The 18,194-nt window shown below is 53.2% G+C and overlaps 1 protein-coding gene across 4 annotated transcripts in view; it reads left to right on the top strand.

The window, feature by feature from the left end:
- Nucleotides 1-18,194, top strand: part of EPS15L1 (epidermal growth factor receptor pathway substrate 15 like 1) — a 105,219-nt gene that overhangs the window by 47,932 nt on the left and 39,093 nt on the right. For all 4 annotated transcript variants that reach the window (XM_043467199.1, XM_043467198.1, XM_043467197.1 and 1 more), the window contains exons 11-16: nucleotides 593-749; nucleotides 1,032-1,117; nucleotides 3,883-3,955; nucleotides 11,094-11,255; nucleotides 11,760-11,957; nucleotides 14,020-14,184. In XM_043467199.1, coding sequence (XP_043323134.1) covers nucleotides 593-749; nucleotides 1,032-1,117; nucleotides 3,883-3,955; nucleotides 11,094-11,255; nucleotides 11,760-11,957; nucleotides 14,020-14,184 — 841 coding nt within the window. The remainder of the gene's footprint in view (nucleotides 1-592; nucleotides 750-1,031; nucleotides 1,118-3,882; nucleotides 3,956-11,093; nucleotides 11,256-11,759; nucleotides 11,958-14,019; nucleotides 14,185-18,194) is intronic.

Raw genomic sequence — 18,194 nt, 5'->3', positions numbered from 1 at the left:
CAGGAAGGATCGCAGGGACCGCACAAGGCTGTGGGCCTGTCCCCTGCAAGTGCCCAGGGAGCCTGTCAGGACAAGCAGAGCGACGCCGCCTGAGTGGACTCGGACAGAGCAGCCCCAACGTGTGGGCCGGAGCCCCTGCGCCTTCAGTGACTGGGAAGAGGGGCGGGCCGGAGAGATGAGACTGCAGGTTGAGAGCCGCTGTGGGCTGGGCGTGCTGCAGACTGGCCCTCGCCAGGAGCACCGGGAGAAATAGTTGTGGTTCAAGCTTTCCTGTCCTGCCCTTGAGTGGAAGCGAGAACAAAGATGTCTGTAAACCAGCCTTTGGTGGAGACACTCAGTGGGCTCTCTCCCGGCCCTGGTGGTCAGTGTGTGGGCCCGAGGCGGTTCTCCGGCCCAGAGGCGCGCCCTGCTGCCTTGGCGCCTGGGCTGGGGGCTGCCGTGGTGGGGCCGCTCTCAGTGAAAAGGAGGCGCGGCTGTGCTCTGGTGTTTTCAGTTACTGTCGTGGTCCGTTTTTCAGAAGTGTGGGTTCCTCTTACTCAGAACCGATGCTGGTGCTTGTGGTGTGTAATCAGCGTTGCCGTGTCTCTCCCAGGGCCCTGGCCGATACGAGGCAAACGGGGAAGTTAAGCAAAGACCAGTTCGCGTTAGCTATGTATTTCATTCAGCAGAAGGTCAGTAAAGGCATCGACCCCCCTCAAGTCCTCTCGCCGGACATGGTGCCGCCCTCGGAGAGAGGCACTCCCATCCCGGTGAGTAGCGTAGGCCCGTTCATTCCCATTCATTCCCCTAGCGTTCGCGGCGCTCCCCTCAGCCCGCCACCAGGTGGCGCCGGCAGCCCACCGAGCAGGCGGGTGCTGGCGGTCTGCCCAGCCTTCGCGGGGGCCCGCGGGGTGTGTCTGGACTGCCCAGATGGTTTCCAGGTTGGGGGCTGGAGATGAATGATTTTACACCTCGTTCCAAGACCTGTCGCCCCTGCTGTCTTATGAGGTCATCTTGCCAGTTTGTAATTCTGTGTCTGAATTTGGTTCCAGGATAGTTCAAGCACTCTTGGATCGGGGGAGTTTACCGGTGTAAAGGAACTTGACGACATCAGTCAGGAGATCACCCAGTTACAGAGGTATGCTAAAATGTCCCCTTCCCCTCCGATTCCAGCCTGTTTCCCCAGGTTAACATTGCAAGCAGCAGAGGATTGTGGACTACCTCTCAACTTGGCCATCACGAGTTTGCTCAGCAGGAGCGAAGGGACACAGATTCTCCCAAGTTCCTGAGTTGACTTAATGAGCTCAAGTCCTGACCTCCTCAGTGGGAGCCAGTGTGGGCTGTGGGGTCTCCAGCACTGAGGGCACCCCATCCCCTCTGCAGGAAGGCATTGTAACATCCAAACATGTAAAGCAGCTAGCCTCAGGTAGCGAGCCTGTGACTTAGAGGAACCACTGAACTCTGTGAGAGGCCTTGGGTCCAGGTTTCCACCTTCACTCCCAGCGCCCACCCGTAAAGAAGGGCTTTGGCGGGTGTGTCTGTATTCTCAGCGTGTGGCTGAAAGCAGACTTCTACTTGCGGTGTGCCCTGTGGTCTTCTGTACAGCAGCATCGTCTTACCAGCTAATTCGGGGGGTGGGGGGTGGGCTCTCATCACTTCCGAGGGCCGGGGAGTGGGGCTTAGCCAGCGGAAGGACCAAGGGCACCCTGCCATCCACCAGAAGGGAGTGTGTCTGGGCCGAAAGTGGAAACGGTGTCCCTTTGCCGGAGCAGGTGAGACCCTGCTTACAGCGGGCGCCTCTGGGCGGTCTGCACGCTGAGCGAGGCAGAGCTCTGAGAGGCAGAGGCTGACCAGGAGGCGTGGGAGACCAGTCGGGTGGGCGCCTGGCTGGCCACTCAGCTCAGCCTTGGCTGCCTCTGAAGCCAGATTCTCCTCTTTGTGTCAGCCCAGGACACAGCTCCTGTTCTGTCCCCGGCTCCCCCAGGGCTGTATTTCCAAACCAGAGGTCAGCGTAGGCAGCCTGGCAAGGCAGAGAGGGCCTGTGAGGATGGAGGGCCAGTTTCTTAGAGCCGGGGTGAGGCTGTTAATCAGGACTGCAGATAGAGGAGGGAGGGGACCCTGTAACGTGAGGGTTGGGGTCTTGGTGTCTGAGTCAGGCCAGGAGAGCCTCTGCACAGCTGTGTAGCCTCGGGCAGCCTGGAGCATTTCCCTGTGAAGGTGAGAGGCAGGTGTGTGTAGAGCAAGCGTGTGCAGGAAGCCGGGCCTGGGTGGCCTCGAGAGTGACCTTCAGGCCTGTTGCCTAGCAGCGTGGTGAAAATGTGCCTCTCCCCTGGAGACAGGACCCAGTCGTAATGGACCGGAAGGGGCGTTGTATTGTTAGGTGGTCCTTAGACTTGGAGGAACGAATATGCAAGCTCACGGCTGTTTCATGTCTGACTCAGTGACCCCGAAGAGGCCTTGTTGTCGAGAGCGAGTGCTGGGTTCCTGGCAGGGGAGGCAGGGTGTGTGGGCCACGTGAGGTTTCTGACATGGAGGCAGCCGCTTCAGGCACTTGGTGCATTCAGGCTGCTGTAACAGGCCGCCCCAGACTGAAGGGGCTTAAATAGCAGACACATAGTCTCCTCATCATGGAGACTGGCGGTCCAGATGGAGGTATAGATGGGTCCGGTGTCCGGTATGGTGTGTCTCCTGGTCCACAGACAGCGGCTTCTTGGGGTGTTCTCCCATGGTGGGGGGGGGGAAGGTCTCTGGGGTTTCTTGTAAGGGCACTAATCCCCTTCCTGGGAGCCCTGTCCTCATGCCCCAGTCTCCTCCCAACGGCCCTACCTCCTAACACCCTCACGGGGGTGGTTAGGATTTCATTGTATGAATTTGGGGGAGGGGCACACAGCCTTTGTCTTCCAGGAGAAGAACCAGACTGGTTGCTGCCGGGGTGAGGGGCGGTCTGCCGCTGAGGTGGCAGACAAGGCCCCAGCAGGTCCCCGGTGTGCGCGGCGGCCCACCGCAGCCTCCTGTGAGGAGTAGCCGGGCTCAGAGACCCTCCCCGCCACTCCTTGCGGCCAGCCCTCTGGAGTCCCTAGCCCACTTGCATCACTGTGGACTCAACCGTGGCTCCCCTACTGAGCTCTGCCTTCTTGTGCCCGTTGACAGGAACGTTCTTCGGTCACATTTTCTCCTCACACGCCACGTCCTCAGTCCTTCCTGGTCTCCCATTGCAGGACACTCCCACCCCCTTTCCTTATCCCGTTGGATTTCCCTCCATGGTACATAGGTTGTGTGCATTTGTGTGTTCATCTGTCCCCTGTGAGCTCCCTGAAAGCCAGGCCCCTTTCCACATGTCCTCAACGCTCGGTCTTCTGAGAAGGAGGCGCTCACCATTCATGAGCAGGCGCAACCAAGGATTTAGAGGGCATGTTCATTTTCTCTTGCTGTGTGTGGAATGGCTTAAAACAGCACAGATTCATTCATGCGCAGCTCTGCAGACCGGGAATCCAGGAGGGCTCAGCTGGGCCCCTGCTCAGGGCTTCACAGGGCCGAGTCCAGGGTGCTGTCCAGGTTCCTCAGAGCTGGGAGTCTGGGGCCTCCCTTCCTGCTGTATGTCAGTGGGGCCCATTCTGCTCTGAGGGGCAGCCCTGTGCCCCCTCCTGTGACCCCTCCATCTTCAAAGTCAGCAGAGGCACGTCCAGCCCTTCTCCCCCTGGGCGTCACTCCAACACCCTCTACTTTAAAAGGCTCACGTGACCATGTTGGGGGCCAAGCCTTGTGGCACCCACAGGTTCCACCCACCCTTGGAGGGGAGGGGGTGACTGAAAGCAGATGGTCGTTGGGGAGAATTGTGGGGGAGATGGTCAGCTCACTTCCTCATGCTGTCTCTCTGTGCTTTCATGGACTGTTCAAACACAGAGAGAAATACTCACTGGAACAAGACATTCGAGAAAAGGAAGAGGCCATCAGACAGAAAACCAATGAAGTACAGGTAAGCATGCAAGCTGGGTTTGGTAGGATGGACCTTGTACCAGGTGTGGTTCAGGGATGCCCGGCGGGGGTAGTGGCGCAGGGCAGAGGGGCAGCGTGGCACTCACTGGAGACTCAGGCTTTGGGGATTTACAAGTGATTTATTTTGAGTTTCCTATAACTGTAGATAGTGGATTTTTTAAAAAAAAATGAGATATTCACGCAGCATAGCATCCATTCTTCTGAAGTATATAATTCAGTCATTTTTAACATATTCTTTATATTGCTTAACCATCACCTCTGTCTAGCTTCAGAACATTTCCATCACCCCAAAAGGAGATCCCATCACAATCAGCAGTGACTTCCTATCTCCTCGTCTAGCCCTTGATGAGCTCTCTTCTGTCTCTATGGATTTGCCTGTTGTGGACATTTCACAGAAAGGGAATCATACTACATCCCATCTTTGATGTCTGGTTTCTCTCGCTTAGCCTGAGGTTCTGAGGTTCAGACAGTGCTGTCTAACCTGTCCTCGGGACAGCCCTGCCTGGAGAGTCTCCTTGCGGAGGGTGGTGACGGTGGACACTGGGGGTCTGAGTTGTTTTCCAGTCGTTCAGTTGGGTCCGCCTTTTTGCAGCCCCACGGACTGCAGCACGCCTGGCCTCCCTGTCCCTCACCATCTTCTGGAGTCTGCTCAAGTTTATGTCCACTGAATTGGTGACGCCCTCCAACCATCTCATCCTCTGCCGCCTTCTCCTTTTGCCTTCAGTCTTTCCAAGCATCAGGGTCATTTCCTCTGAGTCAGCTGTTTGGGGTCTGAGTGCCAGGGCTCAAACCTGGCTCGTCTTAGCAGCTGTGTGCCTTTGGGCAAGTTATGTAACATCTCTAGACCTTATGCAACATTGGTAATGAGTGTTCCGCTCCTCCGGGCCGTGGGCTGGTGCCCGGGGTCTGGCAGGCACGCCGCACTCACTCGTCTGGGCAGAGTGAGGCTGTGCTGGAAACGCAGTGGTCAGTGCCTGGGAGCTGCACGCTCCAAGAGACCTTGGTTCCCAAGATGTCTCAGGTCTGGATGAACAGAGAATGGCTCTGCCACCAGGGGAGATGCGAGTTGTCTGTGCCCCCGCTCCCCCAAGCATGCACACTGCTGGGCCTGCTGGTCCCTGTGTGGGGCCTCTGAGTGCTCTGAGCTCAGAGCTGGGGAGAGGAGTGGGGCGGAGCACTCAGCGCTGTGGCCCCACCGTGGCTCACCTGGGAGACTGCAGGCGCGTGGCGCAGCCTCCCCGCCTCGGTCTCCCCCCCGGCCGCGGGGACCAGCGCCGGGAGCAGCGCTCTCCCACCACCCTGCAGTGGCTGGTTCTTTCTGGGCCGCCTGCTAGGGCAGCAGCCTGAGCCAAGCCGGGGAGGCAGCACCTGACTCAGTGAGGCTCGGGGGTCTGGGTAGCACTGTATGCCCCTCCCCGTCCCCTGTCACACGAGGGCTGGGGGATGTCATGAGACAGCCAGCGGACAGACGCGTGCAGCGCCTGCTCACCAGGCAGGAAGTGTCCTCTGTCGCAGCTTCCGTCTGCAGCTGGGGTAGGGTGGTTCTCACTGGTCCCCACGCTGCAGTGTCCAGACTCTTCTTTCCTGGCTTCTCACTCTGTACACGTTGGCATCAGGGGTTGGGCCTTTGATAGTCCCCTGGCATGTTTTGGATCAAAAGGCAGGGAACAGCCTGCCTCTATCATATTTTTTGTTTTGTTTTTTCAGCTCAAATAATCTGCATTATATATGAGGCCACGTGAAGGGACTCTATTTTTCTGGGCGTTTGCATGTTCGTTCTGGTGTATTCCTCTCACCTCAGCCCTCTGATTCCTACCCGTGTCTGGGAACTGCCCTCCCTCAGACTCAGTTCTCATCCTCCCGTATCACTGACCCTCCACGTTGTTTGGTGCAGGGACGCTGGTCTCATCTTCCAGCTCACCCTGGCCCTGGCCCAGCCAGCCACACGAATGCCTGGGCGGTCCTCCCTCTCGTGTCTTTGTCACTCTGTACGGGCTTCTGTCCCTGGGGATCTGGGTGCTGTGATGTCCTTGAATTCCAGGGAAGCCAGTCCCCAGGTCTCTGACCTGCTCCTGCGCGACTCTGAGAAAGCCGTCGGGTCGGTCTGACGGCTGGAGCTGCTGTCCCCTTGGTCTGCACAGCAGGCTGCGTGAGGCCCCCCAGAACCTCGCTGCCGGGCTCCGACAGCATACTCCTGCAGCCTTCGAGACGTGGTGTCCCTGTGCACCCCCATAGCTCTTCGGAGCTGGAGCGAGGCCAGCTCCAGCCAGGCCAGCCCCTGCTGCGTGGGAGCTTCGTTTGTACTCAGACCAGGACGGGGCTCTACTCTAACGAGATGGCAGCTCCTTAGGCAGCCACAGAACACTATTTGTTTATTTATTCAGACCATGCCATGTGCAGCATGGGTGATCTTACTTCCCCGGCCAGGGATTGAACCTGTGCTCCCTGCGTTGGAAGGCAGAGTCTTAACCACTGGACCACCAGGGTCCCCTCAGAACACTATATGTACTAAAGCTCTTTTGTGAAAACCAGGTCTGACTCTGGTTCCTGTTGCCTTTTCCCAGATGGGTTTAACGAGGAAATCATATGTCACACCTGCTAGCATGGGCTCTAGGATAGGGCCCAGCATTGACGAGGAGGCCTTGGTCCTCGGGCCAGTTTATGTTTGGTTTTAAGCAATGGGAGCTTCAGCTTCAGCCCCCAAAGGCCTCCCCTTCCCCCTCCTGCCTGAGGGGGTCTCTCCATTTCCATGACTATCGTCCTAGTGAGATCCTGTGGCATCTTTACCTGGTTTACTGTTCTGTTTTGTGTTTCTAACAACAGCTTTATTGAGCTGTAACTCACATACCTTACAATTCATCCATTTAAAGTATGTAATTCAGTGGCTTTTAGAATATGCATGAAGTTGCACAGCCGTCACCACAGTCAATTACAGAACATTCTCATCCCTCCAAAAAGCAACTCCATGCTCATTAGCTGTCCCCAGTCCTTCCTAGCCCTTGGCATCCACCCGTGTCCCTTCCATCTCTGGATTTGCCTGTTCTGGACATTTCCTATCAATAGAATCATACACTGTGGGCCTTTGTGTCTGGCCTCTCTTCCCTCAGCGTCGTTTCAAGGTTCATTCATGTTGTTGCATGTATCAGTGCTTCCTTTCTTCTTTTAAAGATTTATTTATTTATCTTTTGTTTCTTGTTTATTTTTTATTCTATATTTTGTTTGTTTATTTTTGACTGTGCTGGGTCTCTGTTGTTGCGTGTGGGCCTTCAGTTGCGGTGAGCAGGAGCTGCTGTCTAGTTGGGCTGCTCAGGCTTCTCCTGCCGCGGAGCACGGGCTCCGGGTGCGCGGGCTGCAGTGGCCGCGGCCCCCAGGCTCCAGAGCACAGGCTCAGTGGTTGTGTGCACGGCTTCGTTTCCCTGCTGCATGTGGGACCTTCGCGGACCAACGATTGAGCCCATGTCGCTTGCATTTACAGGCAGATACTTCACCACTGAGCCACCAGGGAAGCCCCTTCTTTTTTTTTAAATAGCTGAGTAAATGCTTCATTGTGTGGCTGCACCACACTTTATTCATCTGTTCACCAGTTCATTGCTATCTGGGTTTTCCTGTTTTTTAGCTATTGCAAATGATGCCACTATGAATAGTAACGTGCAGGTTTTTGTGTGGACCTGTGATTTCACATCTCTTGGGTATGTATATCTAAGAGTGAAATTGCTGGGTCACTTGGTAACTCTGTGTTTAACCCTTTGAGGAAATTCCAGACTGTTTTCCAAAGTGGCTGCACCATTTTTCATCCTCACCAGTAATAATGCATAAGGATTCCAGTTTTGCCACATCCTCACCAACACTTGATGTTAGTCCTGTTTTTTTTTTTTTTTTTTTTAATAGCCTTCCTAGTCGGTCTGGAGTGGTATCTCACTGCCCATAACGCTTCCCCTAATGATGGTGAGCATCTTACCATGTGCTCATTGGCCATTTGCTTATCTTCTTGGAGAAAGGCCAACTCATATCCTTTGCCCATTTTTTATTGCGTTATTTGCCTTTTTGTAGCTGAGTTTTAAGAGTTCTTTATATTTTCCAGATAAATTCTCTTATCCAGATATATGATTTGCAAATATCATGCCCCCATCCTGGGGTCGTCTTTTTACTTTCTTGACAGTGGTCCTTTGAAGCACAAAAGTTTTAAATTTTGATGAAGTCTGGCTTATTTATTCCATTTTTCGCTCTTTTTTTTTTTTTTTAAATTTTTTGGCTGTGCCACTCACCCTGTAGGATCTTAGTTACCCAACTGGGGACGAACCCATACCGTCTATATTGGAAGTGAGGAGTCTTGACCACAGGACCCCCAGGGAAGTCTCTGCTCTTTTGGTGTCATACCCAGGAACCCATTCTCAAATCCAAGGTCACAAAGATTTACCCCACATTCGTTTCTAAGAGTTTTGTAGTTTTAGCTGTGAAATTTACGTCTTTGATACATTTTGAGTGAATATTTACATATCGTGTGAGGTAGGGGTCCAACTTCACTGTTTTGCACGAGGAGGGCCAGTTAGAGTTAGGGCCTTTTCTTGACGAGACTGCTCTTTTTTTTCTTGACGAGACTGCTCTTTTTTTTCCCCTCTCTCAATTGTTGTGGCACCCTTTTCAAAAATCAATTGGTCATAGACATGTGGATTTGTTTTTGAACTCACAGTTCTGTCCCATTGATTCCTGTCTCTCCTTATGCCAGAATCACACTGTCTTGATTACTGTTGCTCTGTAGTAAGTTTTGAAATTGGAAAGTATGCATCTTCAACTTCGGATTTTTTAAGGCTGTTTTGTCTGTTCTGGATCCCATGCATTTCCTTTTGAATCTTGGAGCCTGCCTGTCAGAAGATGGCAGGCATTCCAGTTGGGATTGAACTGTGTCTGTAGGTTGTCTGTGTTTTTTTTTTTCTGTCTTCTCTTTGCTCAGATATCTCCTCCACTCTGACCCCGGCATCCTTCTTAACCAGCAGCTGGCAGCCCGTCTTCCCCTGGGCTCCTCCACGACTGCATCTGCGTTACAGAAAGAGGCCCAGATTCCTTGACGTCCCTCTGTCCAAGCTGCTGGGTCTGACCCTCCTTCTGCCTCTGTCTCCCCACCTCCACCATCACTTGTCCTTCCCTCGGATGTGGCAGACCCACGTTTCTACTCTGCCACTAGCCTTCTCTCAAAAACATTTGATTTTATCCCTTCCAGACTTGTCACACTCATGGTCTGTTCTTCAAATTAAAAGTCAGGGACAAGGCGACTGGGGAGCAGGAAACCCAGTCCCATGGATAACTCAGAGATGTGCTTTGGCGGACGAAGAGGAGCGAGCCATGGCCCTTTGTCCTCGGAGCAGGGAGTGGGAGGGACTTCCCTGGTGGTTGAGTGGTGAAGTCTTGACTTGCAGTGTGGGGGTGCGGGGTCGCTCCCTGGCCAGGGAGCTGAAAGCCCACACTCCCAGGTGCCGCAGCTGGGGTCTGCGCACAGCCTCAAACGGTCCCGAGTGACACAGCCAAGATCCGCCGCGGCCAAATGAATGAAGAAATATTCCGTAAAAACTAAAAAAGTGGGGAGACGGAGACCCTGCACCTCCTTTGGGTTGTGTTCTGAAGGGACGTCAGCCTCTGGCAGCCCCAGCCAGTTCTGGGGCTCGGTCTCACCACTTCTGTCTCCCCGACCTCCCAGTGGTCACCTCGAGTCCACCTCTTCCCTCGAGTCCTACAGCCCCCACCTTGCCCAGGCTGCCATCACCTTGCCCTCGGCCCCAGCTTGAGTCCCCTCCTCTCCGCCATTGCTTCCTCTTGTCAGCCTCAGGCCGCACTCTCCCCTCCCATCCTGTGTCTCCTTTAGTTCTCTACCTTACAGGTAGATGTGACATTCATCTGGTTGAAAATAAGACAGGCGCCTCCTACCCCCGACCCCCTTTCCCCCAGAGGCGCAGTCCATCAGCTCCCACAAGGCCTTGCAGAAAGCTCTTGTGTGTGTTTAAGGAGAGACGTCTGTGCCTATTCTTGCCTTCCTGTGTGCACAAGTGCTGGTGTGCCTCGCAGGTGCATGCTCTGCCGCATGCCTTTTTCTTTTCTCTCTGTAACTCGGCCGCTAGGTGCCGTGCCGCTCAGGGTGCATTGTGCTGAGAGTCCAGCCAGCTCCTCTGGGAAATTTGCATCGCTTTCAGATTTTGTCGTCATAGACAGTGCACGTTTTCACACTCGCCCTTCCACCTCTAGGATCCTTCCCCTAGAAGTCTTAACAGTCAAGTCCGAGGACACCTGCATTGTCTGTCTTGGAGCCAGGCTCCCCCCACTTGGAGGAGCTTTAGCGGTCGGGACCCATCATGTCCTGCTCCCGAGTTTGGACATCCGCAGGGGCTTCTGGCTGCAGAAGCCAGTGGCATCTCTGGAGTGGCACGTGGCCTCTGGTGCTCTCAGCCTGCTCTCCTTTGATCCAGGGAGAGCACGGCACCCCCTCCTCTTACAGGTCCTCTGTGGCCCCCCATCTTCTCTTCACCTTTCTGGCTTTTTTCCCGGCTGCCACCTGCTCATCCTTTGGGTCCACTGAAGTGCGCTTCCCTGGGCTCTTCTCCACCCATGCATCGTTGGTCTGGTCTCCCCACGCCCCTGCGACTCTGACAGCACCCAAGCTGTCCATTCGTCTCTGCTCACTTATGTCTGAGTGATGCCTCTTCCCTCCCCTCATGACCACCAGTCACTGGAGAGCTCGTCTTGCCAGGAACCCCGCCCCTGCTGCTGCCTGGCCTCTCTTAGGACGTCAGTAAATGCTTCTTGAGGGCCTTAGTGAGAGATTCAGCTGGGGCCGCCACGCTGGGATGTGTGCATTGTTCGCTGTGGCATGTATGGTTCTGTAGGCCATCTTCTGTTGTAAATAATTTTTATTATTTTTTGGCCGTACCACACAGCATGCAGGATCTTCTGTTCCCCAACCAGGGATTGAACCCTGGCTCCCTGCAGTGGAAGCATGGAGTCCCAGCCACTGGACCCCCAGGGAAGTCCCTGGAGGCTGTCTTGAGGGCTCCGGCCTTGGCTGTGACAGTTGGCTTGGATGTGCCCCCATTTTAATGAATCTCAGGTAAATTCATGTGACCCTTCCCTAGGAATTACAAAACGATTTAGACCGGGAAACAAGCAGTCTGCAAGAGCTAGAAGCTCAAAAACAGGATGCCCAAGACCGCCTGGATGAAATGGACCAGCAGAAGGCCAAGCTTCGAGACATGCTGAGTGACGTCAGGCAGAAGTGCCAGGATGAGACCCAGATGGTGAGTCATTATCTCTCCACACCCCCAGCCCAGCAGGAGGAGAAGGCTTTTTAGGAACTTCCCTGAGCTCACCCTGACCTGGAATCAAGGCTGAGACATCCTGCTGGTTTAGTAGGGTAGTTGAACCTATCATTTGGGAAAGTGTCCAAGCATCTGTGGCCTGACCTCCATCTTACCCGCCTTGTCACACATATAAGTGTGAACCTATGTGTGGACATCCCACCCGGGCCCGGGCGACACAGCATGCCCGTCTCACCTCCCCCGGGTGTCTTTGCTGCTTGTCACAAAACAGGGAGGCTGTGACCTCAGCAGATCTCTGAGACGAGGGGATGTTCAGCGCCAAGTCAGTCAGATTGCCGATGCTTCTCCCATGTGTGGAGAGGGGTCCCTGTAAGGAAGCCCGGTGTCCACATTTTGGGGCTGGTATCTCCCTCCCTGGGTCAGCTCATCTCAAGAAACACAAACCAGAATTCTTCCTCGAAGTCACATTTCATCTCATTTCAGATTTCCTCGTTGAAGACACAGATCCAGTCTCAGGAGTCTGACCTCAAGTCCCAGGAAGACGACCTGAACCGGGCCAAATCTGAGCTGAACCGACTGCAGCAGGAGGAGACGCAGCTGGAGCAGAGCATCCAGGCTGGGAAAGTCCAACTGGAAACCATCATCAAGTCCCTGAAGTCCACTCAAGAGGAAATCAGCCAGGTATCCGGGGGGCGGGGTGGGGCAGGCCTGCCTCCCCTGGCTGGGGTGCGGGTGGGGTGGGGCTTCTGGGGTCTCCTGCCGAGCAGGGTGGCTGCCACAAGCAAGCAGTTACGGAGGTGTGTGCGCTGCCCACCTCATTCACGTTAGGTTCTCTCCTTGGGAGGCTTTGTTCAGCCTGCAGGTGAAGTGCGGAGACCCCCCAGCATATATTCCCTGTCATATTGACTGTGGCCTGGTGGGGTCTGTTTTGCCTTACCAGCCTTCTGCTTCCCTGCTGGAGTGTGCATCGTTTTTGGAGGAGTGGGTGCGGGCTGGGTGAGCACATGATGTTAACTGGTTTGAAGAGAGCCTAGGTTCAGGACCTGTCTCACCAGCCTGGGCCCTTGCACAAGCAAGAAGACAGAGTCCAGGATGCCTTCTGTCCCCATGCAGCTCAAGAGGCAGCACAGCGAGGAGGCCCCACCCTCTCAGGAGCCCCGCTCCTCCCTGGCCTGCTCTGGGGAGAAGGCCCCGAGGCCTGCAGCCGGCTGCCCTGTATGGAATGGCCAAAGGCCTCCTCGCTGGCCCTCGGATGTCCCACCTACATAGGGAGGGTTATGTTTGACCTTGGCGAAATCAAAATGCATATCTGTGCTTCTTTTCTTGACCGAATTGATCTCTTGGCTCTTTTTGCCAGTTTACAGGCAAAAGTTAATTACAAACTCAAACCTCAGGGATTTGATAACATATATTGTGCTTTATGGGGCTTCCCTGGTGGCTCAGATGGTTAAAGAATCTGCCTGCCGTGTGAGAAACCTGAGTTTGATCACTGGGTTGGGAACATCCCCTGGAGAAGGGAATAGCTACTGTAACTCCAGTATCCTTGCCTGAAAAACTCCATGGACAGCAGAGCCTGGTGAGTTACAGTCCGTGGGGTCACGGGGTCGGACACGACTGAGCAGCTGACAGTAACAATGTGCTTTATTGTTGATTAATGTCTGTAGAGGCCTGTCCCAGTCAGCCTTTTTGTTACTGTTGTTCAGTTGCTCAGTGTCCGACTCTTTGCGACCCCATGGGCTGCAGCACGCCAGGTTCTTCTTTCTTTTACCATCTCCCGGAGTCTGCTCAAACTCATGTCTGTTGAGTTGATGATGCCATCCAGCCATTTCATCCTCTGTCGCCCCCTTCTCCTCCTGGCTTCGATCTTTACCAGCCTAAGGGTCTTTTCCAGTAAGTCGGTTCCTATTAGCATCAGGTAGCCCAAGCAGTGGAGCTTCATCTTCAGCATCAGTCCTCCAGCCTTTATAAAACAGCAGCCAAGGGGAGGGAGGCGGGAGGGGGGATCGGGGTGGGGAACACATGTAAATCCATGGCTGATTCATGTCAGTGTATGGCAAAAACCAATACAATATTGTAAAGTAATTAGCCTCCAACTAATAAAAATAAATGAAAATAAAAAACAAAAAACAGCAGTCAAGACATAAATGTATGTTAGTGATAATAATAATGATGTTAAACATGATAGCTACTACTTACTAAGGCCACCCTGCCAGACAGTGCAAGAGGGCTCTTACTCATCAATTCCATTTTGGAGAAGAGGAAACAGAGGTGAGGTCACCAGTGTGCAGGAGACAGTTAAGATAAAGCAGGGGTCTGTCTGCCTCCACAGATTGCCATCCTTTCCCTGGCCTCACATGCCTTCTCCAGGAACAAGGAGGAGCAAATGGCAATAAAAATCCCATAAAGCAAAATGACTGCTGAACATCACTTTGAATAGTGAATCTGGATTTTGTCCCAGTTCATTCCGAATCAGCAAACATGTATTTGAATACTTGCCTCTCTCAGGGACCAGGGATACAAAGAGGCCGCCTGAGGGCAGTCATAACGGGATCTCTCTCTCTCGGTTTCTGAGCAGCTTCAAGTCTTGTAAACTTGGCTGCAGGGACATCTGCTCTGTAGACAGGTAACTCAGTTATCTGCGTGAATCATCTGGGGCGGGATGCCCTGAGAGAAAAATGTGTGGCCTGATGCTTTCCACCTGCTTTCCAACGCTTTCCGTGCCAACCATGCCTCTCTCGTCCAGGCCAGAAGCAAGCTCTCCCAGCTGCACGAGAGCCGCCAGGAAGCCCAGCGCAGCCTGGAGCAGTACGACGCGACGCTCGACGGGGCCCCCGGCGTCGGCCTGACCGCCCTGGCAGAGCTGAGCGCGGGTGTCTCCCTGACAGAGAGGGGCGGTTTTGGAGCCATGGTAAAGGTTGAATAAGTGCTTTCCAGTCCTGGGATTGGGTCCTGTGTTGGGCTCAGAGAAGGCCCCTCCTGCTGGACCCAGCCCTCACCAGCCTAATCCCATCCACGTGCAGGGTGTTTCTCGTGTTCGCTGCTCTGCCCCTGCCCACCAGCCCTGCAGCCCGGCATCTGGGGCAGAGCCGAGCATAGGCCTGGATCCTTTGTGAAACCAGTTTGTGAAGACCTCCATCTCTGTGGGCTAGTGCCTCCCATTGGGAGGGCTTCCCCCAGTGGGATCAATTCTTACACATTGTGAAACCCCACATTCTCCTCACTGGGAGGCTGGAAAAGTGTGTGTGTGTGTGTGTCCGTGTTTCTACAAGGAGCACCTTGGAAAATCACAGGTGGAGATAAAGATCAATAGGAATGGCAATCAGCCCTCCCGGGATGTTGCTGCGTCACCCACAAATGGGCCCATCTCCTGAAATTTTCGTGACATTTGAAATGTCAGCACTTGGGTTCATGCCGCATGACCCTGGGGGTCCTGGTGGGGGGCTGCTGGCATCCAGACAGTGTTACTTAGTCCCCTGTTCTGGCCAGAGTTCACTGCTGTGGTCCCGAGTCCTGGCGTGTGCCGTTTCCGGCTCACTCGGGCTGAGGAGGGCATCTCTGTGCTGCTGTGGGAGCCGGGGGGACACAGCTGGTCTCTAGTTTCCTTGTGTTCTGCCCCAAAGCCTTTGGCCGCACGCCCTGCGCTGCTGTCTCTCTCCTCCAGGCTCCTGCTCCTGGCCTTGTTCGCTTCGTGGATTCCTTCCCCTCCCCATAACAGTTCAGCCTCTCTGTCTCTCTTCATGTGAGACTCTGGGCCTTTCTCGACATGTCTCTTTCCTCAGTGGCCAAGTTCTCTGTCCCTAGGATTTACGGGAAAGCTTATGCCTAATTCTCCAGAGTGCTCAGAAAATGCTCCTGGTGTTATCTGACTCCCATCTTTGGCCCTCCCTGCCTCCCCCTGCCATTCACACGTTCCTCTCTACTTGGAAATGGCAAACGAGGGAATTTCGTATCCGCTCCAGGGCCCATTTAGGCAGCTTCATCGTTTGAATAGAGACTGGGAACGGTCCTCCTTCCTGAGGTGGAATTTCCCGCCTGACCGTCCGTCTGTGTGTCCCAGCTTCACAGCCTCGCTCTTACTTGTGCGTCTCTCCAGGTGCCCTCACAGCTCTTGGCTTGCCTGTCCTGTCTTAGTTCATGGGACAGCTCACTCTTAAATTCTGTCGCACAGGCTTTGATAAGACGGGTTTCTTTGGATAAAAAGTTGGCAGGGAAGTGTCATTTGGAAAATAGGGATTCTCCCCCACCCCTGCCCCCCACAGATTTTTTTGCTTTTATTTTTTATTCATCTTATTACAGATGTTTATATGATGGTCAATCCATCTTGAAATGTTGACGTCACATGTGTTACATAGAAACCCACAACCACTGTTTGGAAGAAAAACTATATCTTGTTGCACAAATACAATCTTTAAAGCACTCACTTTTTGGTTTGTTTCCATTTCTTAATAAACAGTGTGAAGAGGGCTTTTGTTCACTCCTGGACATTTCAAGACTGTTCCCAAGGAGAGGGAGGTTTCTTAGTTCTCTTCAAAGGGGATGAAAGTAAGGGGCTTAGTTTCCCGAGAACAAGTGTAACCAAAGAGGTGCGTCTAGAACGTTCTTAGTCTGCACAGTTTTACTGAAGTCACTGGGTTTAGTGTTGGGCTCACATGACTTTACTTTGTCCAAGATGGCAGGGTTCTGAAAGCCATGTTTATTCCTTGTGTCTCATCTGCTGATAAGGGTACAGACTTCTTATGCTCAGCCAGCCTACTAGAGAGAAGCAGAATTCAGCTTCACCACAAACTCATCACGAAGGACGGGCTTGTCTGTCACATTCAGCCCTTGGCCTACTGGAGCCACTTTTACTGACTCTTCAGAGCTGATGATTGAATAGGAATTTTGTAAAGCTTAGCTCCACCTTTGGTAAGTGGACATCAGCCCCAGTGGGGGTAGTGATGCCATGGGAATTGGCGCTGGCTATCAAGCAGAGCTTTTATTTTCTCTTGAGAGTGTTGATTGCACCGGCACACCACCACCCAGCCCCCGTCTAAAGGGGAGGAATGTTGCGGAATGCCACCTTGATGCCCGTTCGGAGTTGTCACGTCTGTTTCCTGAGAGGTGCAGAACTTAAGGCTGGCCAGGGAGCTTCTTGTTCACAGTGCTTGCTCTCTGCCACAAGCGGCGCCGATCACCCCAAGCTTGGCCACCACATTTGCGTCTCCCAGGTGGGCAGATGGCTCTGTGCTCCTCAGTAGGTGGTCAGCAGGTGGTGGAGTTGATGGCCCCTTTGTGCCAGGGCAAATCTACTTTCTGCTCCGAGCCTGAAATGGAATCCGAACCCGTGGTTACCCTAACCTCGTGAGTCCTGCCGGTGGCCTCAGGCTTCTCCTTTGAAGGGGAGGGAGCGGCTGCTGTCTCAGGCCGAGCAGTTGCTCCTAGAGAGAGAGAGCAGACCTGCCTTTCGGTTGGGGGATTGCAGCCAGAGCACCCAGGAATCGGGGTCCTCTCCGCCGTTGTCCACTGTTAACTTGACAAGTCTTTCCAAGTGGCAATTGAAAACATTAAAAAAAAAAAAGTACCAATTAGCAGTGGTACATTACTGCTGATTAAAAACCAAATAGAAGCTTCTGTTCTATGTAGTTTTCCACGTTGTCATTCTTAATTCACTACTTTATCCAGGTCGTTCATCATCTCTCTCTCTTCTTCTGGAACAAACACGTTCCTCTCCCCAGGGCTGCAGGGCGTTGCTTTTCCATGCCGGCCTCCTGGCTTCCGTTGATTAGGTCTGTTGATGTTGGTCTGTGTTTCAGACCCCCACTGGGTGCTTGCTGGCGCAGGCGCCTCATGGTAGTTGGCACCACAGCATCCTTACTGAGTCTGTGCGTTGCAGACTTGGACGCCGCGCTTGCGGACGTCGGTACTCACTTGTCCAAGACCTGGCTTGGCTTCCCCACCTCCAGGTAAGGAAAATCGTTCCACACCCGTCAGAGGGCAGGGGTGTTGGTCCATTCCTTGGGAGCCTGGGGGTTCCTGTTGGCCTGGTACCTCTGAGACACGTCCTGCTCCCTGGAGTCACCCAGCCCTGTCAGGACCCTCCCGTGGGCACCTCTGACGTCACTGCCCTGTATTTTCACGGAAGCCCCGGCTCTCTCATCATCTGGTCTCGGTCAGTTGGAATAATGGCTGAGTTCGCCAGCCCCAAGGATGCTGACACATTTGCCACATTCAAGGAGGATGTTGTGCTTTTTAATGTCATACTGAAACCTGTGTGTTTTCACTGAGGGTGTGTCTTTCTGAACCAAAATATCTCAGTATTTCTAAACCAAGTGCACTGTTTTCCCGCATATATTGTGAGGTCCCTCCCCAACCCCTTTCAGGTAATTTTTCCACTATAAAAACTTGCTCTTCAAAAGCAAAGTTCCCCCCCTGATTTAAATATGCTGTTTGTTTCTACAAATAAGCACTTTTTAAAGAAAAAATGCAAAGTGCTGTGTATGCTCTAGTAGTTCTAACTGCATAAGCACGCACTTCCTCTCTGGATGTAAATAGCCATCATGCCTCTTGGTGTAGAAACAGGCATTTTAAAAAATGCCCACATAGGCACACACTCTCTGAGGAGGTGGAGGGAGGTGCACCTTTGAACAAGGAGGCTTTGAGCTGTAGTCATTGAAGGGACTTGTTACATTTTCTTTCTGACATTTCCAAAAATATGACTTTTTTTTCTGACACAGTGATTTATTAAAAAATATTTCTAATTATGGTAAAAGACACATAAAGTTTACCATCATAGCCATCTTTCATTATGCAGTTCAGTAGCGTTAAGTATATTCATGTTGTACGGTCAAGCTCCAGAATTTCTTCATACCCATTAAGCACTGCTTCCCATCCTCCTGACCACCCACTATTTTACTTTCTATCTCTATGAATTTGATGGCT

Source organism: Cervus canadensis, chromosome 4 (genome assembly GCF_019320065.1).
Source record: "Cervus canadensis isolate Bull #8, Minnesota chromosome 4, ASM1932006v1, whole genome shotgun sequence".
Lineage (NCBI taxonomy): Eukaryota > Metazoa > Chordata > Mammalia > Artiodactyla > Cervidae > Cervus > Cervus canadensis.
The sequence above is the reverse complement of the archived record's forward strand: the minus strand, read 5'-3'. Positions and strand labels throughout refer to the sequence as shown.